Raw genomic sequence first — 23,743 nt, 5'->3', positions numbered from 1 at the left:
TTCTTTGCCTTTCCATTTCCTTTATGTCTCAGTATCTGGCTCTCCTTATTTAAACGGGGAGCTTGAGTCTTACCACAGACATTCTTTTATTTTCATAGACACACATGCAAAGTTAAATGTTTTTCTGCCCTGAAGCTGAGTGTTAAATGGATAATGAATGAACTGACAAACTGATGGACAGACGTGATACATGGTCAGTATTTCAAAGAGATGGGGTGAGATCAGTGTTCTCATACTTATTGTGATTCTCTGCACATGCATTCGAAGAATTGGGACAACTGCTCAGGGCATAACAAAGCTGTCACACACAATCTTGTTCAGTTTAGTATTAACAAGGCATTTTTGCAAATAAAAGCAACCAGTTCAGTGAGGACAGCCATCACAAGGGGACATGTGGACAGGCTTCTATAACAATACAAAATCAGATGGTTTTCAGCAACTATTATGAAGACAAAGAACTGCAGAGAGATATTCAGCTTTTAACATTGTCTTATTAACTGATCCTCCAATTACTGATAACCAACAGAGTGATCCTTTTCAGAATCTTCAATAACACACTTGAATGCATGATCAATCCATACCTTTTATTTAACAATTGTAGCATAGCTCTTATCGCACAGGAATTACAGGCATGTTTTACATTTCGTTCAATGTAATGTCCCTATTCCAGTTTACTTTGTGATAATGGTATAGAGGAAAGCTGAATCCATTCATGATCATCTACATAAAAGCTGAGATATGCTACCTGGAAACAAAGGCATTTATGAGGTCATTCCTAACCACTATTTTGTTCAAAATAGAGTCTTTCTTTTTGTCTACATAAGTCTGTTGGGTTTAATTTAATTTCACCATGTCTCTATCTGAAATCATGTCTTGTCTTTGTTCAATTTTTTTGCACATCGACTTTCTTTTCTTGACTATAATGAAAGGAAATGCAATGGAAATATAAATGGATCCTAAGCCAAGTAATTTTGGAAGGCATGAAAAGATGTGAATTAGGCCAGGTTTTCATAAAGTGTACACATGCCTACTTGAGAGTTCATTGACTATTAGACAAACAATGGCTTTGATGTTTCACACCCTTCAGAACAGCGAGAAGGGTCATGTTTTTCTCTCTCAAGAGTTCACAGTGATGTTGAAGGATATGAACAAGTAGTGGTTCAGTTTTGCTAAAGAGAACACTTGCATTATCTCAGCACTGCTGATTTAACAGACTGTTGTCTAACCATGAAGCCATCTGCAGCTGCCATATATTGACGGACATATGACCAGCAGGTAAAGAGGTCAACACTAGAGACATCACTAGTCCTGCAGTTTCTTGATGTGGGTCTTCAATCCCACATTCGCCCTGAATGAGGCTGTGCATTCATGTGTCTGAAGTCTGATGCTTCTGTGTCTGAAGTGAGAAGAAGGGCTTCTTTTGATATGCTCACTTTCCAATCATTAAAACCCAAAGGTTTTCACGACCTTCGTTCTTCTTTCCATTTCTTATCGCTGTCTGGAAAAAAGATTCCTAAACGCATTGTTGTAGTTCTTGTTAAAGGCTGTGTAAATGAGTGGGTTGAAGAAGGAGTTTGAGTAACCCAGCCAGAGAAAGACACTTTTCCAGACAGGGGGGATGTCGCATGAACAGAGCGGAATGATGAGCTCAGCAAGGAAAAAGGGAATCCAGCAGAGCACAAATACACCAATCAGAATGCCCACCATCAGAGCCGCTCTCCTCTCTTTCTGCTCTCGCCACGTCTCGCCATCCGTCTGGAACGATACAGTTGCATGACGAACTGTGAAGGCCATCTGGGGCTGCCGTTCTGCCTCCTTTACCTGGCAGAGTGTAAAATAGAGGGAGTGTAAAATTCAAATTATTCAAAGGTTTATAAAAATCTAGACATCCAATTTTTTCCTACTTTGATCTATAAAGGAAGTGTATGTAAGATTGTGGCCAAAACTGGTACTGCAATCAATTTTTTAAATGACTGTAGACCGGTGTATCCCTCTCCCCCTGACTTGAGGTTGCCAGGATCAGCAGAAACGTTTGTAGCTTCAGCTGTGGTAACCAGTGATTACGGCATGAATGAGCGTTGGGGGCGTGGGAGTTGTCGACTTCACTTCTTACATATCCAATGGAAAGCAATCTGATGGGACTCGTGAAAGCGTGTTCATGGATGAGCAAATGTATTACACTTTATTTTTAGTTAAATTCTCACTATTAACAAGTTTCTTATTGCCTTGCATAGAGGATATTGGCTGTTTATACTTATAAAGCACATATTTTGCATGAACATAATCAGTTAAAGACATGTTTTACATTTCGTTCAATGTAATGTCCCTATTACAATTTACTTTGTGATAATAGCTTACAAAGAGTAAAGCTGAATCCATTCATGATCATGTACAGAAATGCTGAGATGTGCTGCCTGGAACGAAGGCATTTATGAGGTCATTCCTAACCACTATTTTGTTCAAAATAGAGTCTTTCTTTCTGTCTACATAAGTCTGCTCTGTTTAATTTAATTTCACCATGTCTCTATCTGAAATCTATTGAGAGACTCCTGCGCAATACACTGGCCTCAATTCTCATGGAGGAGCTCCAGAAATGCTTATATGCCACAGTCAGCCACTGCCAACGCCTCTTCTTTCATTTTGTTGTTTGTTTATTTTAACGATTAAAGTTACTTTTAACATTTGCCAGGTCCTGCTTTCTTCTTTCTTGAACTTTGTTAGTTATGTTTGAAAAAATACAATTATTTTATTTTATTCAAATAGCCAAACAGCCAAAGTAATGAAGTGAGTTAGACACTTGTTGCACACTGCACTAAACTACATCGAAACTACAAAATATATTTGAATATTTTATAACAAAAGCTGGATGACTTGTGTTGCTAAATGGCATTCAAATAATTTTAAAATATATTGTATGGCAGAAAAAATGATGACCTACAAATAAAGTTGTTTTGATTTTGCTATGTTAGCTAGCTAACTAAATTGTGTCAAGTCTGAGGCATGGTACAAACATGTAACTCATTGATAGGCAACACAATGGCTGCATCCGAAACTGGCAAAATGCTGCCTTCGGAGGACACATTTCAAGACAGGAAGGCATTGAGACACGTCCAAATCTAATATTAGCTTCACTTCCTGTCTCCTGAGAGACCTTCGAGATCGGCAGCATAAATGTACCCTTCGCTGCCTTTGATATCCCACAAGTTTTCCATTCAGTGACAGTTGAGCTGGGGGAAAAGATGGTGTCCGAAAAGCTGTGTTTGCTGGTCAGTTTGTGTGTAAATGTATGTTGTTGTTTTTTTTTAACCAATAATTTCCACTTCTGATGTAATTTCTAGTGAGAAATTACTAATGTAGTAATTCAATATTTGATTAGTTCTCATTAAAGCTCTCTCTGTTTTGCTATAGATAATTGAACTGTTACACTGCCTTAAAAGTCTGTCTGAAATCAATCTCGTGAGGTGCCTTCATGCACAAACGCTGCCTACAAGCCATTGTCTCATAAGGCAGTGAGGCAATGAGTCAGCTGCCTATAGATTTTCAGACGCAGCCAATGACACAGGCTGTTACACTGGTTAAAAATAGCTGATTTGAGATAATATAAGTACAACAAAATATATAACATTGTTCTAGTGTTTTTTGGATATTTTAATCTAAGAATCGTATTCATTGCGCCTTTAATGTTGGTATATGCGAAGCGTCTTTCCCCAGCGTTGTGAGGCTAAGGTAGCTTCTGCAACACATGACGTTGTGTGACAAATCTCACATCATTTCACTTGAAAGCAGAGGTGTGAATTTTCTAAATCAAGATAATATATGTATTTCCATTTGCTCACAAAGTTCCCTATGATAATGTCATCAACTAAGACGTCTGCATCTAAATTTACCCCACACCAGCCACCCTATAGGACAATTGTTTTTAGAAATATTCTAGATTATTATCTATGTGGCAAATCAACCAAATGTATAATTAGCCAATGTCACACTTTTTTTCTGTGCCAGAAAAAAAAAAAAAAAGTTTCAAAAGAAGCCATAGCATCATGCTTTATGTGTTGCCAAGCAACAGAGAGACAACATAAAAATCACACCACTCAACTCATACTACATTCTGGAATGCTAATACATTTGTATAACTTCCCAGTGCTGATATATGAGGCACTTCTGAACTGTAGCTTATCCAATCAAATTAGAGGACCGGAACTAACTGTTGTATAAAATAAATATAAAATCCTACACTACAGTAAAAACATTGTTTGGCTTGTGAATTGCATCTTATATCTTTAAAATGAGAATTTAAATTAGCTTAAGTAGCTTTTTGTTATAAAGTCTGTAGCTGAGTGAGTAGAGTACTGTGGCAGAACAAAACAAAATTGCTGCATATGTGTGTTTGTTTGTGCATTTCAACAGATAAAGGAGGCAACGGGGCAATTAATTGATTTTTAGATCAGTGTATGTTAGTGAGAATAATGGAAGTATTTTGTGTGAAAACGCATACAAAAGGAGGCTGTGTGTGTACAAGAGGTAGAACAAACCTGTACAAGAGATGATGGAGAAGTTTTGGAAAACATTAATTACATTATCTGTCTGAATTGGGACCATACATGATAAATGCATAATGGTTGGACAAATTTAAAGATTACTTTGCAAACTTTATTTTTAAAGAACTCTAACACTCCACAAAGGTGCCACACTGTAAAATAATAATAATAATAATAATAATAATAATAATAATAATAATAATAATAATAATAATAATAATAATAATAATAATAATAATATTTGGTTTAACTTAAAAAGTAAGTTAACTGGTTGCCTTAAAAAATTTTGTTCATTGAAATTAAACATTTGACTTAATACAACAAGATAATGGTTAAATACATAGAAACTGAAAATATTGTTATCTGGACCACATTTATAATCTATGCTGATTTAACAAATTATAAATATATTGTGTAAATATATATAAATATATTTTAAATATTGTGATATATCATGAAAATGATTTTTTGCAGTGAAACATTCGCTCATCAAATTCTCTGCACTAAAATGAGACAGGATCAAATGAGAATAAGGCCTTAATTGCATTAACAATGTAATGCCGTGTTATATTTTCTCCATGAGGATATAGGATGAACACAACATATAAACAACTCACATAGACACAGAAACACATAATTTAAGTTTTTAATGAGGTAATCCAATCAATCAATGTGTGCTAATTGTTATTAATATAAAATGTATACATGGAGAATAGTGATAATGCCAAATAAATGATACGTTATTTTAATAAAGGAATATCTTTTTAAATTATTTAATATAGCGTCACATGGTGTTATCTGATGTGCAATGAATTATTGAAATTGAATTATATGTGGAAAATGAATTGAGATCCCATTAAAATTATAACAATATTATCTGGCAATCTAAAAAATGAAAAAGACAATACAGAAGTGCATGTACAAATGATCGTTCTTTGTGAGAAAGCAGTGAGAAGCTGCTTCTAATTATGCCGTTTTTCTCTCACTCAGAGCGTGTGTGTTGGGTGAGAACTGTGTGTCAATGTGGGGCCAGATGTCAGCTCCTGTGGGTAGAGCTTACCTTCTGAGAAAATACCTCTGCTTGTTGCTTGATCAATGGTACCCACACATTTCTATTTTCTCTGTCTTTTGTCCTTCATTTTTGTTTTCTCTTGCACCTTACTAAGCTTGTTCACACAGTGGGTTTTTGGGTTTGACAATCATATTTATTAATGTGTGACTGACCAGATAGACTGTCAGTCTCTGCATTAGTGCTGAGGATTTTTACCTAGGCAGGTTATAATGTTTTGGCAGTTGGCTATTTTATAAATGTGAGGCATCATTCATTAAAAACTGGTGATTCATTTGTGAATGATACAAGTGCCTGCATTTATGTGTAGCATGTGGAATTATTTACACAATCATTTAGTTCATTCAGGAATTAAACAAGCTGCTTCCGAATAAGCATACTTTCAACTATACAGTAGACCTACTTCCAGTGAGATGTATGCACACTTTGCAATCCCACAAGGTCACGGGAGAGGAACTGTAAATGGTAGTATACAGTACAAAGGCAAAAAATACAACCCCAAGTCCATAAAAGTTGGGACATTTTGTAAAATGTAATAAAAAATCAAGAATATCTGATTTGTTGATTCACGTTCAACTTTATTTAACTAACAAAATTATAAATAAAAGGTTTCCATTGTTTTTACTGGAACAACTTAATTGCATTTTGTAAATATAAACAAATTTAGATTTTGATGGCTGCTACACGCTCCAAAAAAGTTGGGATAGAGCCAAAATAAAAATGAAACGTTTATAGAATATCTAAGTTAAACCCTTTTGAAACAAACAGTCCACAATAAGTAGGTGAATTGATGATATTTGAGGTTATCGTGATTGAGTGTAAAAGGAACATCTCAGTCTTTGCAAGCAAAGATAGGTCATGGCTCACCACTTCATGCCAAATATCACGAGAGAACTGTCAAAGTATTCAAAATTCACATTTCTCAATGCAAGACTGCAAATAATTTAAGTTGTTCACCTTCTGCTATACATATTGTGAAAAGATTCAGGGGGCGTATTACAGACACATCTTAACTTTAGAATCCCATCTGATCTGTTTGGTAACCATGGCAATTTCAGTTAGGACCGCATTTAGGACAAAAGCTATTTAAGAATAACATTTCTTAAATGCATGTTATTTTAACTATGGATAGTAAATGGGTATTACAGAAACATCCTAAACTGACAAAAATATCCTAAAAGCTGTCTTAACTTTAGAACAACCCCACTGGTATCATAACTTAATTACATAAATCCAACAGTAAAAATCACAGTAGGCCTACAATATTTTGATTACAATTTTGAGAGAGCATTATAGATTTAATAATTATACAAGGAGAGCAGTGCCATTTTAGCCTGGTCCTACCAGACTCTCTTAGATTTAATTTGTACCAAGCGGAAATATCCCCCATTTTCTCTTGAAGCTAATACGGAAGTGATTCAAATTGCAATTCATCGACTGGCCACTAGGGACAGGCTCCAGAAGGGAGCAGAATCTCATTGAGTCCCATGTTAAAATGCCCAACTTTACAGTAGAAAAAAACATGTTTACAGCCTAGTAAAAATTGTGATTTTGGTCTATACAGTTAATGCTGCCATTCATAGCAAGTGTGTTTTATAACTCATTTGTTTACATTATATAAAGCCTTAAAGCTATTAAAGAATTTTGCCCATTTTCTGTTATCCGGGCGTGACGTGCAATGATGCAACCGCCAGATGGCAATAGCCAGCTTGAGCCTATTTTACGCTTCAGAACTGCTCTTCATAATCCTATGGGTGATGTCACGGACACTACGTCCATATCATACAGTCTATGATTTGTAGAGAGTCTGACTACTCTCCATTGACAAGCATTAACTTTTTTGAAGGCGGGTACTCTGTTGAAGTTTAAAACTATTGGATCTGCCCAGAGCTAATCACTAACGTTTGGCCGGGACGTAAGCCATCTCAAACTAGTGCTATTCGCTGATTGAACCGATTAAAATTTGACCGGAGAAAACCAGAGAGTATACTGCAATCCCAGACGGGGTACTGAAGGAAAATGAAAATTGAGCGGATGTATGAAGGGGGGCAGAGCCAGGTTGGGTTTTGGAGAACCCAGAAGATGTGCTTTGTTTTGATGATACAGACTCCCTACACATGATGCAGTTAGTTGTTGCCAACGAGCCATCACAGAGCATTAACCAGTCGTTCTTCAAGTGACTAACACCTTACTTATTTTTTTTTTTTAAACGCTTTAACTTTTCAACAGAGCTTATTAAAATTTCAATCTCTGCGGCACTGAAATTAAAAGCACAACGTTGTTTCTCCATTTTAATTTTAGGTTTACCTCAGAAGCACTTTGTGTGTTGTTGGTTGCTTGGTAACAAACCTGACAGTAAATTATCTAACTCGATGGAGCGGTTTAAGATTTCCTAACTACAAATAAGATTGAATATTTTGTAAGATATGATAAGAATCCTAAATCAAGTTAAGATTTGCTTCTATAATATGAAATTGCAAAAAATCATGAATTAACTTATCATAACTTAAGTTAAGACCTAAGATAGAAAGTTTCTGTAATAAGCCCCCTGGGGATCCAGAAAAATCTCAGTATAGGGCAAGGCAGGTCACCTTCTTTTGCATGTGTGTGACCTTGAGCCCTCAGATGGCACTGCATGAGAAACCATCATGCTACTGTGTTAAATATAGCCACATTGGCTTGGGAATACTTTGGAAAACCACTATCACTTAACAGTCTGCTGATGCATCAAGAAATGCCACTTCAATCTCTGTTACATAAGGAGAAAGTTATATCAATTATATGCATCGATGTCACAGAGTTCTCTGGGCCTGAGCTCATCTCACATCGTCTAAAAGACAATGGAAATGCGTGATGGAAATGTTTGATTAGTCTGTTTCAGCTTGTTTTTGGGAACAGACATTGAGGTCTCAGTCCTAAAGACGAAAGGGACCATACAGACTTTCATCAGTGACAGGTGCAAAAGCAAGCATCTGTCTTGGTGGTATGGTGGCACATCAGTGCAAACGGCATGGGTGACTTAAATTGTGAAGGTACCACTGATGGTGAGGCGTATATTGGGATCATACACAGACATTTAATGGCATCAAGAATTTCCTAGGAAGCAAGACAATGCCGGGGGGGTGGGTGGGGGGTTGGGGAGTGAAAGTGCCCTTTTCAATCGCACTACAGTACATCCACCCGCACTACGCGACATCCACCCCACCGAGAGTGCGATTTCTACTGAGGGGCAGATTGGGCACAAAATCCACTCGTAAAACTGGAAAAATTTGTATCCTCAATTCCCAAGCTATTAAAAAGTGTTATTAAAAGGAAAGGGAAAGATGATGTTACACAGTTGTAAACATGCCTCAAGTCCCAACTTTTTAGGAGTGTATTGCAACTGTTTCTCAGAATTAAGATACTGCCTTTTGCTTGACTATAATCATGTGCCATCTTTGCTTGTTTGTTCATTTGCATTATTATTATTATTATAAGTATGGAACGTGTAAACCTCCTCCACCACAGAGTGCGGAGATAAAATACTCAGGGGGGGGGGGGGGGGGTACTCTGGGTTCGGGCCAAGTTCGAACTCGAATCCCTCCCCCCGGACAGCACGCCAAATACGCATTTATATTACTATATATAATTATATGTTAGTGTGAACTCGTGAAGCTCTCGTCTCCCGGTGGCGCGTGCAGTCATGTGGTTCATGGCTCAATACTTCTAGCGCTGTGTCAATGCATTTGAATGGCTTAAGCGGATAAACAACATTTCACTATAAAGATGTTTGCAGCAAATTTTGGTAAACAGTACAGCATAATGTGCATTGATTATTAAGTCAACCATATTTACAGGATTGTGTTATAATGGAGTGATAGAGATGCATAATTGTTACATTAATGTAATTCTTGTATTTAGCCCTCAGGTATTCCTTACTAATTGGTCACACTCATACTCATTGATGGTCAAATGTGACCATACACCATAACTATTTTAGCTCAGTAATATTTATTGAACATTTTGAGGAGATCTATTGGTACTAAATTCTATTTGTGCAATAATTATTGTCAATTAGTCCCCACTTAAAATATGTTTCTTATTTATATTACAATTAGTGTAGTAATTAAGGTTAAAATAGAGAATTTAAATTCAAAGACGAGTAATTTTGTGGCTAATAAAATAATAGTGTTCATTTGTAATGCTATACCCATAGGTGCCTTATGGCCCTTTAATAAATATACAGGTATCTAATCTAGTTGCTCAAAAAAGTATTGGAGTCTTGCATTTTAATAAATATTTAGATATGATCTATGGTGTTACTTGCATCCTAATATTTTTATTGAACAATGATACTTATAAGCACACACAAGTGAATTAAATGAATGCGAACACATCATTTTGACCCAAGAAACGTTTAAAATAGTGCTAAGACAAAAACATTTTTCCTTATTAAAAAATTGTAATTAAAAAACAATCTCACCCCAACCTGAATTTAAAAGTTGGCAACCCTGCTATAAACCCTTAACACTAGAACTACCGAAATTACTACTGGAATGGCCATAGCAGTTATTCTGACCGTTCGTACTAGACTGCACCGAATGTCATTTTGTCATGTCATATTTACATCTGAAGCTTCTATTGAGGTTTTAGGATTAAGCTTTATGTGTCATCATATTTTATAACGGCATCACTGTAAAAAGTGTCAAAATCCTCAAACAAAATCCTTAATTTGAACAAAATGGATTACATTGAGCACAGAGCACCAAACGGACGTCGATTGGTCTACATATTACAAACGTTTTTTCCTTTTTTTTTCAATATATAATTGTGTAAGAGCTACTAGGTCACACCCAAAGGTTTGTGCCTCGCTTTGTGTGTGGCAAGCAGGAGAGCAAAGTTTTTCACCGCAGAAAAAATTGATTGAAGTTAGATAAAAACTATGAATTATGGAAAATATTAGATCCCTTTTTTTTCTCAATACAATTTGACTTTTGGACTTTACAATGCTCTGGAGTTAAATGTTTTATCAACGTAACACAAATTGCTTATTGATTACATAATACCCACAGGAAGCAGGCACATTAGATTCCGCCATAGTCGTTGCCTGTTCTACATAGCGTTTATGTGAATGTGGGGGTGAAGGCATCAAGGGGTGTGATCCTTTTGGGAAAGGGCATGTTTGTTTCTGTGATTTCAAATATCAACAGCGTATACCAGAAGACACTTAATGCACCTTTAAGTTATTCAGTGAAATCTCTGGAAATCTTTTATTTGTATTTTAAATTAAGTTAAAAGAGAATAAACAAATCACAGATGGTTTTATTGCATTTACATAATGTCCCATTTTGTTCTGCAGTGATTATTTAGAAAATGTGGTCTGATCTTCAAAATCACAATTAAAGTCAAACATAATCTGGCTAAACTAATAACACACAAACAGTTAAAAATTTTTATTGAAGACATTAAGAGATCATTGACACACCAGGCTGGTAAAAGTAAGTAAAACTTATGACTTCTTCCAAAGCTAATTGGATTCAATTACAGAGATGAGTTTAGAAGCGTGGGTTGCACACTGTTTACCTTTCAAATCAGTTCTTCAAGACAGATTGGTTAGTGTGGACCATGCCTCAATCCCAATTGCTTAAAAACACATTACAGAGATGCACAAAGATGAATGTCTATACAAAAACATTGCTAAAGACCTAGGTGTCGATGAATACATGGTAAGGGACCCTCTCTTCCAAGGGTCATGGGTTTTATTTTGACATGAGGACATAACAGCAGTAGTCCATGCTGAATTAAAACAGTGATTATTCTAAAAGAACACATGCACAGGACCCACCTTTGCAATAGTGAACTTTCACATGCATCTGCTTCATAATGTACATTCAGTTTAACAACATTAAAGAGGGTAAACTTAACCATTCAACTAAACTGGGCACATATGTTTTATGTATCTTATGTTCTTACACCGTCCATGCAATAAATGCACTAAATGTTTTCTAGCATACACTGTAAAAAAAAAAATTGCTCCAATTGAAAATTTTCAAGTGACTGATCACATCTAAATTTTTCAGTTAGCCCAATTGAATTCCTGTGATTTAATTGCATCGATTCACAGAATTTCAATTTGGCCAACTGAAAAATGTATTAATTCACAGAATTTCAGTTCGGCCAACTGAAAAATTTAGATGTGATCAGTCACTAGAAAATTTTCAATTGGAGCAATTTTTTTTTACAGTGTACTTGAACATTTCAGGTCATGTCAAATACAGCCAGAATTACAACAACATGTAAATGTTTAATTTTTTTAATCAAAATTATTCCAAGACTTGCACAAAAATTCAGTAGTCACTGGATATTGGTAAGGACATGTCCCTAGGTATCCTACTAAATTTTATGCCCTTGCCATCTTCAAATATAGAAAATTCTACATTGCTTCTACTTTCCCTAGGAGCACAGATCACTCCCAGAACACAGAGGGCAATCCCGAAAGAGTTTTAAACCCAAGAATAGCAACAAAACTATAAATCTCTATAAATCTTAGAATTCTTTGTTCATGTGTTCGCTATCGCAATAACACTGAACAAGAACGTTGTTCATGAAAGGACAGCATGTTGGAAACCACTGCTGCTGCTGCTGCAAAAATAAAACAAATGTTGAGGCATGTCTTATGTGACTCTAAAACTCTCATCTCAAATGTGAAGCATGGTGGATGGAGCATCATGGTTTAATGCTGCTTTACTGCCTAGTGTTGGGACACTTTGAAATAATTTATAGAACAATGAATTCTAAAAGCTATTAAACATATGACAGGAGAATGTTGGGACAGAAGCTAATGACTTAAAATGGGGGGGGGGGGGCAGCAAAACAATCCAAATAATACAAACTAAAGAATGGCTGAAATTGACAAACCTGTACTATCAAGACAACCTGAATTTCTTAACTGAAACAGATTTCTGGGGAGCTGGAGGATCTAAAATTAGGATACCAATTTCAAGGTTTCTCTTATTTTCTTCACCCTGCACTGTGGATGATTGATCAATGTATTCAGTAAAACGTGTGAACAATGTGAACAATTACAGTTATTTGTGTTATTAATTCAGTCAGATTGTGTTTATCTACTTGTGAGTTGAAGATCAGACCATATTTTATGAGTAATCAATGCAGAAATCCAGGCATTTTCAAAGAGATCACAAACTTGTTCTTGCCACTGTGTATAAATAATCTCAAATAATCTCTCTTTTTTTACCTCTATGACTTCAGCCATGGGTGTGATGGTGTTGGTCTTGTGAGAACCAATGCGGAACTTGGCAGCCTTGTAGATCTTCCAGTAGACAAAGAGCACCACGCAGAGGGGCAGGTAAAAGGCTCCAAAAGTGGAGAAGACCGTGTATGATGGCTCCTGGCTTACTTGACAAGCCAGGCTGTCTTCTGAGTAGGTCTCACCCCAACCAAAAAGTGGAGAAAGTGAGATAACAGAGGAGAGTAGCCATGTGAGGCCGATCATCACATTGGAGATTCGTTTGCGTGTTTTTAATGTGTACTCCAGGTGGCGTGTTATGGACCAGTAACGATCTAGGGCAATGGCCGTCACGTTCCAGATACTGGCTGTGCAACAAAGTACATCGCAGGAGATCCAGACCTGACATAAGGCCCGACCCAGAATCCACCGCCGACCATAAAGCTCCCTAACCAGACTTAGGGGCATAACCAGTCCTGCAACCATCACATCCGAGATAGCCATGGATGCAACCAGATTGTGGGGAACACGATGGAAGGTGCGCACCCTCAGGATGGTCACCAAAACAAGAAGGTTCCATAAAAAGGTGGCCACCACTAGCATGGCCAGCAAAGTGAGCGTGAGAACACTGAACACAGAAAACGGACGGTACAGATTACCCGATTCGGATCCCCCAGATATATTAGCCAAGAGAACTGTAACATTGGGTTGAGCCATGGCAGCATGTGACTTAGCAAATAGATATCTGGCTCTAATTAGAAGGCAAGGTGAAAATAAATGAAGTCACTCAAAGAGTGAAGAGTGATTTTTTTTTTTTTTTTACTGTATTTTAGATCAGACATGGTTTTCTTTTTTGATGTTTTCAAGTTAATTCATTTGAAAATATTTGCAAGAGTTTGTTTTCTGAGTGGGAGTCGTGTTCTTGGCACTACAATTTGTGAGCTTTTTGTCCTTTAGCTCACAGTTTTCTATGCTGGTCACTGGAAAGGTAGGCGTTTTAAAGTGCACATATTGATAATCATGAGTTTATAGCCTTCAGCAATGCAAAGGTTCACAGAACACACATCTGAAGGGAGAACCCATCCTCCATTCTTCATCCTAAGACACAAGGAAAAAAGGCATAAATTAATGTTATAGTTCATCCCACAAAATAGTCTTATTCAGTTACCTCCTGAAATAGAAAAGCTCTTGGCTATGGAAATAATGGAATAAGTTTCTCTCTCTTTCTCTCTCTCTCTCTCTTATATATATATATATATATATATATATATATATATATATATATATATATATATATATATATATATATATATATATATATATATATATATATATATATATATTGTTATACAATATATATATATATTGTGCCAGGACATTGTAAACACATCATAGCTGAGGATGTGCAGACTGTGAGGTTTTTATTCTGGCCACAAACATTTGCTCAGGAGCTAGCTACCCTTCTATATCCCCAGCTCATCCTCTCATCCAGTCAGGATTTGGCTTTCTGATTCCCCTTCGAATCAGACGAATTTCCCGAATTATGTTGTACATTAAATTATTGAACATTGCTGTTATTTGGGGTTATCACTTTTCTCCCTGCTTTTATGGTTTGCCCATGAACAGGGGCCTATTGCACAAAACTAGGATAAGGGATTAAGCCGGGATATCTTGGTGATCCTGGCTCAATTTATCCGCTAATATAGTTATCTTTCGTTATTGTTCTTGGGGTAAGTGTGCCTTCAGGGTACGTTTACATGACAGCGGTGTACTAAATGTTGCCTTCAGATGACAAGATCACCAATATATCCCGGCTTAATCCCATATCCTAGTTTTGTGCAATAGGCCCCAGAACATACCACAAATCCAAACAGTATGCTAATTGTCAATAATAGTAGTCCTGACATGTCATCACATGGCCCATTCATGTGTTGTGATATTCCATTGTGCTATAATTTGATAAAACAACAAAAACAAATTATGATACAAAACTGTTGGGCTGAGATTAGGTTACAGTTTCTTTCGATAGTCCACTTCTACTAACTAAGTAACTTTGCAACTACATGTCAACTAACTCTCATTAGAGTATTAGGCTGTCAGTAGACTGGTAGTTTATGGTTAGGTGTTAGGGTTCGGGTTAGTAGAATAAGTTGAATTGTAGTTGCCAAGTAAGTCAGTAGAATGTCTGTTGGTTAGACCAATAAAATAATTTTTTTAGTTAATATTAATCAGACAGTCTATGAAATAGAAATAGTTAGTTGACATGTAGTTGCAAAGTTACTTATAGTTAGTAGAATGTCTAAAGTGGACTATCAAAATAAATGGTCACCGATGATTTTCCTGGATAATTATTCCATTCCACTGTGTGGATTCCCTGCCTTTTTTTAAAATACTTTTTAATGACATTCTTATTTTAGTGGTTTAAGTCCTTTCAACGTGTTTGTAAAACACTTTTTCAAACTTTTTTAAAATTTTAAAATTTAAATTCTTTAAGGCTCATTCATCCTTATTTTGCCTCTGCTTGATATAAAATTGGCTAATTTATTCTTCTTCTGTAAACCTTGAGGTTTCAGATCCTCCATTGGGTTAGATGTCATTTGTTTGCATGTGAAATAAATCCGGTTCAAGTATTTGTAGCAATTGACATTACACAAGACTTTTGAATTGACTGAGAATTGACTGCCTGTCTTTATATTGACCTTCCTGCAATCCATCCCCCAGGAAGATGTATCTTCATCCCAAAAGCACAGTCATCACATTGAAAAGTAGCTGTAGAGGCTGTAAAAGAGGCAGACATTATTATAGAGCTAGAAGGTTTTGATTTTCATTATGTGTGTCAAAATTGAACCTCTGTTGGCCATCAAAACCCAATTAGGGGTACAAAGGCCAGCACGCTTGTCAAGAGAGCTCAGTGGTAAAATCATAAAAACATCAAATACCTGTCAGCATCCCAACAGTGCTGAGAATTTTACAAGCTGTCATGTCACTCTTGAAAACAATAAGAGGCCTGAGTTTTTTGCAGATTCTTGTCTCTTTTCATACCTAAAGTGTGATTTTGTGTTAGTTTAACTCATTTCAAACAAAGCATAAAAATAGAAAATAAATGGGATTGGTGACAAAAGGGCACTGAGGTGTCGACAGACATTTCGTCTTGATTAACGCACCTCTGATTGCCCATAGTGCGTCTCATTACCCAGCATGCTCATCATCAGTAAGTCTGTAGTCTGTCCTGTCAGGAGGAACAGAGAGGAAACACACAATGTCCACACTCGACAGGCTCATTACCACACACAAGCAGAGAGGAACACTGATTACAGATTCCCGCTCATTTTCTCTCAGTGCTGCAGTGCTCTGTTTACACGGTTGGTATGACAAAAAAAGTCACTCTAAAGAGAAAATGACATTTATGGAAAAGATCCAAGATATACATCAAAAACTGTCTTAGTGACTGGCCAAATATAGTCTACCCTTATTTTTGCCCATCATTTCCTTTACTTTCATCTTCCTTCTCTCTCTGCATCTCTTCACATCATCTCTAAATCTTACCCTGCTATCGTTTGACGCCATCTCTTTTATTAGCCTGCTCCCAGAGCCATGAAATTGGACACACATGTACCTAAACACATAATCAGTGGCAAGAAACGCCCTCAGCATATTGTCTTGGCAGTGTTTAAGTAATCATCCCTGACAGTTACCCCTCAGCAGGACACTGGACACATCCTAAGAGATAAAGAGACCTGACATTTATTGTCATTCCATAAGATTGAAATATTTTTGTTTTCTAGTTTCTATTTGTTTCACTATACAAGATTCTGAGGATAAACGGCATTCTGTTGTGTTTAAGTAGTTTTTTTCTGAAATAGACCATAATAGATTAAAGGGATGGTTCACTAAAAAATGAAAATTCTGTCATCATTTACTCACCATCATGTTGCTTCGAAATTGTATGACTGTCTTCTGTAGAACACGATGATGACAAAATGAACTACCCTTTAAATAACAGAAAAAGACGCAAGAAAGAAAAGAGAATGTGTACAAATATACTTTGAATTTCTGTTTTACACATATGCTGTACTCTAGGGGTTCTTTAAAGGGTTAGTTCACCCAAAAATGAAAATTATTTCATTAATTACTCACCCTCATGTCGTTGGACACCTGTAAGACCTTCGTTCATCTTCGGAACACAAATGAAGATATTTTTGTTGAAAGCTGATCGCTGAGAAAGGCTTCAGATAGGCATTCAGTACATTTCCATTGAACCACTCACAAGACCCATAAAAGGCACTAAAGACGACATTACAAAGTCCATCTCACTACAGTGGCTGTACAATAATTTTATGAAAGGACGAGAATAGTTTTTCTGGGCAAAAAAAATTAAATAATGACTTTATCTGCCAAGTTATTGTCTTCCATGTAGGTCTCTGACATGAACTCATCCGGAACTCACGCGATAGCGGCGCTCCTCTTCCGGGTCATGAATCGAACGGCAGACCTGGGTCATATTCTCGCGCATGCGTTGAGTTCACGTCAATAACTTGGTGGATAAATTCGTTATTTTGGTTTTTGTGTGCACAATAACTATTTTCGTTGCATTGTAAAATTATTGTACAGCCACTGTAGGGAGATGGACTTTGTAATGTCGTCTTTAGTGCCTTTTATGGGTCTTGTGAGTGGTTCAATGGAAATGTACTGAATGCCAATGGAGGCCTCTCTGAAGCCTTTCTCAGCCATCAGCTTTCAACAAAAAATATCTTCTTTTGTGTTCCGAAGATGAACGAAGGTCTTACAGGTGTCCAACGACATGAGGGTGAGTAATTAATGAAATAATTTTCATTTTTGGGTGAACTAACCCTTTAATAGATTGCTCACTGCAATTAGCTCTAGCTCAATAATATGTTCTCAGGGTGATAAACTCAAGCAATTAACCTGCAAAAACTTTCTTCTTAAATATTTAGAACCTTTTTTGTCAACATTTAGCCTCTTGACCTGATGATAAGGCAAGGAGCCGATTCCCGGAGTGGCTGCAGATAAATGGTTAAGAGTCCACCAGGTTCCTTTCCAATTAAGGTGACGCAGGAACCAAATACAGGTCCTGATAAAAGTTCCTTATTTTCAATAATGTAATGATAAAAATTAAAGTTTCATATATTTTAGATTCATTGCACACCAACTGAAATATTTCAGGTCTTTTATTGTTTTAATACTGATGATTTTGGCATACAGCTCATCTAAAAAAAATTGCATATTTCATCCGACCAATAAAAGAAAAGTGTTTTTAATACAAAAAAAAAGTCAACCTTCAAATAATTATGTTCAGTTACGCACTCAATACTTGGTCGGGAATCCTTTTGCAGAAATGACTGCTTCAATGCGGCGTGGCATGGAGGCGATCAGCCTGTGGCACTGCTGAGGTGTTATGGAGGCCCAGGATGCTTCAATAGCGGCCTTAAGCTCATCCAGAGTGTTGGGTCTTGCGTCTCTCAACTTTCTCTTCACAATATTCCACAGATTCTCTATAGCCCCGTTTCCACCAAAATTACCCGGAACAATTTGTACCAGGAACTTTTTTACAGCAACCCCCACTGTTCAGGTCAGGAGAGTTGGCAGGCCAATTGAGCACAGTAATACCATGGTCAGTAAACCATTTACCAGTGATTTTGGCACTGTGAGCAGGTGCCAGGTCGTGCTGAAAAACAAAATCATCTCCATAAAGCTTTTCAGCAGATGGAAGCATTAAGTGCTCCAAAATCTCCTGATAGCTAGCTGCATTGACCCTGCCCTTGATAAAACACAGTGGACCAACACCAGCAGCTGACATGGCACCCCAGACCATCACTGACTGTGGGTACTTGACACTGGACTTCACGCATTTTGGCATTTCCTTCTCCCCAGTCTTCCTCCAGACTCTGGCACCTTGATTTCCGAATGACATGAAAAATTTGCTTTCATCCAAAAAAAGTACTTTGGACCGCTGAGCAACAGTCCAGTGCTGCTTCTCTGTAGCCAAAAAGTGGCTTGACCTGGGAAATGCGGCACCTGTAGCCCATTTCCTGCACACGCCTGTGCACGGTGGCTCTGGATGTTTCTACTCCAGACTCAGTCCACTGCTTCCGCAGGTCCCCCAAGGTCTGGAATCGGTCCTTCTCCACACTCTTCCTCAGGGTCCGGTCACCTCTTCTCATTGTGCAGCGTTTTTTGCCACGTGTTTTCCTTCCCACAGACTACCCACTGAGGTGCCTTGATACAGCACTCTGGGAGCAGCCTATTCGTTCAGAAATGTCCTTCTCTGTCTTACCCTCTCGCTTGAGGGTGTCAATAGCTACGTTTCCGTTACAGATTTGCGAAAAACTTTTGCGATATTTCTTAAATGTCGATAAAAAACTATTGCGAAATGATAGCGTTCCCATAGCTGCAGTTATGCGACTAAAACGTATTATTTTCCTCTCGCGATATGTCATTCCAAAATGATGGCACTTGGTAGGTTTGTATATCCCATCCACCCCACTAGCCATTATTTTTATTGGAAGGAGACATGTGTGTTATCCAAGCATTAATGGCAAGGAAAGCCCCTTGTTACTTAAGTGGCACGGAGGTGTATGTTTTTGTGTCAGATCTGCTTCAAGGTCTTCATGATAATGTGGCATTTCTGTGTTTAGAATCCAGTATTCCTGTAATTATATTGTCTTTTATGAGTATAATAAAGAAGTCTCGTCTTCTCTCCAAACAAACTGTCATCTGTAAAGAATGATCGACTTTTACGTGCGCCAGGTTGACGCATGTAGAGAAGAGCGAAATTTTGGAATTTGCATGGTAAAGCAAATGTTTTTTTATTTTAGTGTTTTTGTTTTTTACTACTTTCGTTATTTTGGCTAGACATTTCGTTTGTTGGACATATTAACTGAATTTAGAAATGCTTTGGAAAAGAAAAAATTAGCATTTAATAAACACTTTTTTTTTTTTAAATGAAGACAGCGTTTGGAGTGAGTGCATGCAAAATAATTAGTTCCCTGCTGAGTCCACAATAAAAGTAGACAGTTTATAGTTTATAATTATGTCTTGAACTTATCTGTAGGCCTATAGCTAAAAATGACATAGTATTGCCAGTTGTTTCTGCTGTCTTAAAGGAAGAAGGAAAAATGAGAAAACGTCTGTGCTTTTATCGGCGGTATTTTTCTAGAAAGTCTTTCTTAAAAAAAGGATTTAGTTTTGTATAAATTGTATTTTTATTTTAATCGATATTTTATCAATTAATTGCCTGTATATTAAATAAGAAACAAACCAAGATCACCTGGAATGACATGCGTAGCTGGCCTGTTTCCTCTGCCTTTCAGTAAGGCTGAAACTATGGCTCTTTTTGTTTTAATATATTTCTTGAATATATGTCTTAATTACAGTAGGCCTATATATTATTTGTGGCTGCACCGGGGTCCGTCAGTACTAGGTTAAAGTTATGCCACTGTCCTTATTAAGAGAAAATATATGTCCTTTTAACTACATTATATCTTGTTAAGTTATATGACACAATTGAGAGTGGAAAATATAATAGGCTATATAGGCCCTATATGTTGCAGCAATGCGTCACCGCACCTGTAAATGCGAAAAAAACATTTCCATTGCAGTTTTGCGAAAATGTCCTTTTTCGAATTGCCTGAAAAACCACCTCATGAGAGCGTAAAAACTTTTTTGCGATATATGGGAGTTTTTGCGAAATTGTTGCGCATTTTGAAGGGTAATGGAAACGCGGCTAATAATGGCCTTCTGGACAGCAGTCAAGTCGGCAGTCTTACCCATGATTGCGGTTTTGAGTAATGAACCAGGCTGGGAGTTTTTAAAAGCCTCAGGAATCTTTTGCAGGTGTTTAGAGTTAATTAGTTGATTCAGATGATTAGGTTAATAGCGCGTTTAGAGAACCTTTTCATGATATGCAAATTTTTTGGAATTTTGGGTTTTCATGAGCTTTATGTCAAAATCATCAGGATTAAAACAATAAAAGACCTGAAATATTTCAGTTGGAGTGCAATGAATCTAAAATATATGAAAGTTTAATTTTTATCATTACATTATGGAAAATAATGAACTTTATCACAATATGCTAATTTTTTGAGAAGGACCTGTAGTTACCAAGATCACAATCCTGAGCTGTCAATAATGTGCTCTTGAGCGCAGCACATAACCACAGGCTGCTGCGGGGGGGGGGGGGGGGGGGGGTCTGCAATCAGTGTAGTCTATGCTATACTTAGATTATTTAATATGACTTTTATTCAGACTTGACTTAAACCATTAAATTTAGGTGTTACCACGTGTACAATGCAATTTAACTTATGAATGTTAACTTCCTGCTACAATGGAAATCATCACTCACTCATGAATTTTTAAATGAAGCATTTACAATAAAATTGTCCATTTCCTTCAATATAGCCCGACTATCAACTGCAAATTAACATTAAATTAATATTTATGATAACATTAACAGACACTCTTATTCATATACTAAAATGAGAACTTAACATGCTGGTTTGATGGATTTTGATGTTCCTCTGGCCTGGTCAGTTTGCTGTTTTTGAGGGGATTTGAGGATGTTTTTGAGCTGGTAAGCCTTTAAGACAGCTAAATCACAGGTTACTTAAAGTCCCAATGAAATCAAAATGAACAATTCTTAACTCTTTCCCCGCCAGCATTTTTATAAAAATAAAAAGATAAAAAGTTGGCAGCCACCACCAAAATAGTTTCACAGCCCCCAGAATATGTAATAATTCATATCTGATTCTGAACATGCAATATGCCCTCTGTTTAAAATAATAAATAAATAAAAATGTATTATAGCTTCATGCATTATTTTTTAATTAACACATGAATGTTGGTAAGTTTCATTAAAAAAAAAAATATTTTGAGGAAAAAAAAAGAGAGAAAATAGAGTTTTTATAAAAGATTACATCCAGATCTGATTCAGAGCAATGATCAAACACGGATGGAGAAGACCATTAACACTCCCAAGGCTTGCACAGTCCTAGAGCTCATTCTGGGTCAACATTTCATTCAGTTAGGCAGTTTTGCTTTATATGCATCTGCTTACATGTACTTGTTTCTGCATCTTCCTCGCATGCATTTTGATTGGGGGATTCAGTACTCTTACAGATAATGATGCGTACTGTAAGAGTAAAAAAACCACAGAAAGCCGGAAAATTCTGTCAGCGGCGATTAACCGTTTTCTTACAAATGACAGAAATTTCCATAAATGGCAAGTTTATTTTGGAATATTGCAGTATTTATTAAAGATGATTTCCATCCACATTATTTTTTAACTCATTTTCCCTCATAATATTTAATCAAAATATCTCCAAGCAACATCTCTTCTCTGATGATGTGTTTACTGGTGCAAGGGCGGGACAACCAGTCACATGAGATAATAATAATAATAATAATAATAATAATAATAATAATAATAATAATAATAATAATAATAATAATAATTTGTTACATTTATATAGCGCTTTTCTAGACACTCAAAGCACTTTACATATGGAAGGAGGACATATCTCCTTTACATATCTCCTCAACCTCCACCAATGGTTCATAATAATAGCAAACCACAACCATCCAATAAATTCCTATTATACAAAATCAAATCTCATCCAACATTTTTTATTGTTCAGGAAGTCATTTCACTTGGATATGTCAAAAAACGGAAGAAAAGGCTACTGTTATATGTCAACCTTCATCACATAGGTGACCAGATGAAGACATCAATGAAAATATTGGAGTTTGGTAAACTGTACAAGTGCTGCAATCCCCTACACCTAATAAAAGACACGATACAATAAAACCTAGTGAAAAACCACCATTTATGCAAATGCGTCATATGAATGATTGGTCTTGTGCTGTCTAGAAAGCTAGTACTTAATAGAGGCAATTATGAGCGCCACTGAACAGAACTATACTGTGTAGGACAGTTTTTTCTTCTTCTTCTGCTTCTTCTAAAAGTGAACCATGAAAACAGTGCACAATTATTACACAGTGATAATATTCAAAGCCTATATTTATTCTTCTAAGGAAAGAAAGCATGGCATCTCACCTCTCACTATTTCATGTAGGCTATTTTTGTAGCAGAGAAATTATTATATTTATATTACGCACGAACGCGGAGCTTTATGTAGATCAATGACCCAGCACGAGTGAAAAACTGATTTGAGCACTTGTCACTCAAATGAGGGTCTCCCGGGGTGATGAAACCTTAATCGCTGATTTCTGTGAAGTCACGCTCCTGTTCAGTACAGTGCTGAAAGCATCTCACTTCAACAATTCAAGTTTAAACCAACACATTTCAGAGATTCAAGCGAGAGCGATAATGAAGCAACGTTAAATATGCTATGTGTGGTCACTTCACGACACGGGCTCAATCTAATGTTCCTGCATTCATTTGGGGACAGAAGCTCGCCTTCTTTTTCTGCTATCTGCCTTTTAATCGTGACATTTAAATTAAATCCCAAAGGCTTTAAATGTGCTGCTTTAAAAAAACAAAAACAAAACAAAAAAACACAGCGTTTATACTTCACTTCAAGGGCACACAATCTTTTCCTCAATGCTCTACATCGTCTAGGACAGGACAACAACAAATAAGGTTTTGCAGCGATATGACAAACATTAGGCTACAGTCCGCTTGTATCTCGATAAATGTCGCCAATGCAGCACACTTAACATAGCGTTCTTTACACTTTGCCCGCAGCAAACGTCCAATAAAGCCCTTAATACTCACCATTAATCACAATAGCAATACGAAGATGTCACAAAAGTGCAGGATTGATTCGCTTTTTATTGTCAAACGCAACTGTTTTGCCCGCCTCAACCCGTCTTCATCTAAACACTCTATACTTCAGTCAAGGCTCCTTCAACACCGCATGTGGATTGAACCAA

The 23,743-nt window shown here is 36.8% G+C and overlaps 1 protein-coding gene across 6 annotated transcripts; it reads right to left on the bottom strand.

The window, feature by feature from the left end:
* On the bottom strand, positions 1-23,743 carry htr5ab (5-hydroxytryptamine (serotonin) receptor 5A, genome duplicate b). Of its 6 annotated transcripts, XM_067438384.1 has the most exons (7): positions 23,586-23,743; positions 16,757-16,822; positions 15,997-16,061; positions 15,772-15,874; positions 15,532-15,610; positions 12,842-13,930; positions 1-1,821 (listed from the first exon to the last, which is right to left on the bottom strand). In XM_067438384.1, exons 6-7 carry the CDS (start codon positions 13,547-13,549, stop codon positions 1,489-1,491), a joined length of 1,041 nt encoding a protein of 346 aa, XP_067294485.1. In that variant the 5' UTR covers positions 13,550-13,930; positions 15,532-15,610; positions 15,772-15,874; positions 15,997-16,061; positions 16,757-16,822; positions 23,586-23,743; the 3' UTR covers positions 1-1,488. The 6 variants fall into 6 exon arrangements, with proteins under 6 accessions (XP_067294485.1, XP_067294502.1, XP_067294510.1 ...); XM_067438401.1 differs by lacking the exon at positions 15,772-15,874; XM_067438409.1 differs by lacking the exon at positions 16,757-16,822.

The sequence above is a fragment of the Pseudorasbora parva genome, chromosome 1, assembly GCF_024679245.1.
Source record: "Pseudorasbora parva isolate DD20220531a chromosome 1, ASM2467924v1, whole genome shotgun sequence".
In the NCBI taxonomy this organism is placed as follows: Eukaryota; Metazoa; Chordata; class Actinopteri; order Cypriniformes; family Gobionidae; genus Pseudorasbora; species Pseudorasbora parva.
The sequence above is the reverse complement of the archived record's forward strand: the minus strand, read 5'-3'. Positions and strand labels throughout refer to the sequence as shown.

Coding starts and splice junctions, on each gene's coding strand:
- htr5ab (XM_067438384.1), bottom strand. CDS start 13,549: ATGGCTCAACCCAATGTTACAGTTCTCTTGGCTAATATATCTGGGGGA. Junction 1,822..12,841: donor CCATGGCTGAAGTCATAGAG/GTAAAAAAAGAG, acceptor ACACTCTGCCAG/GTAAAGGAGGCAGAACGGCA.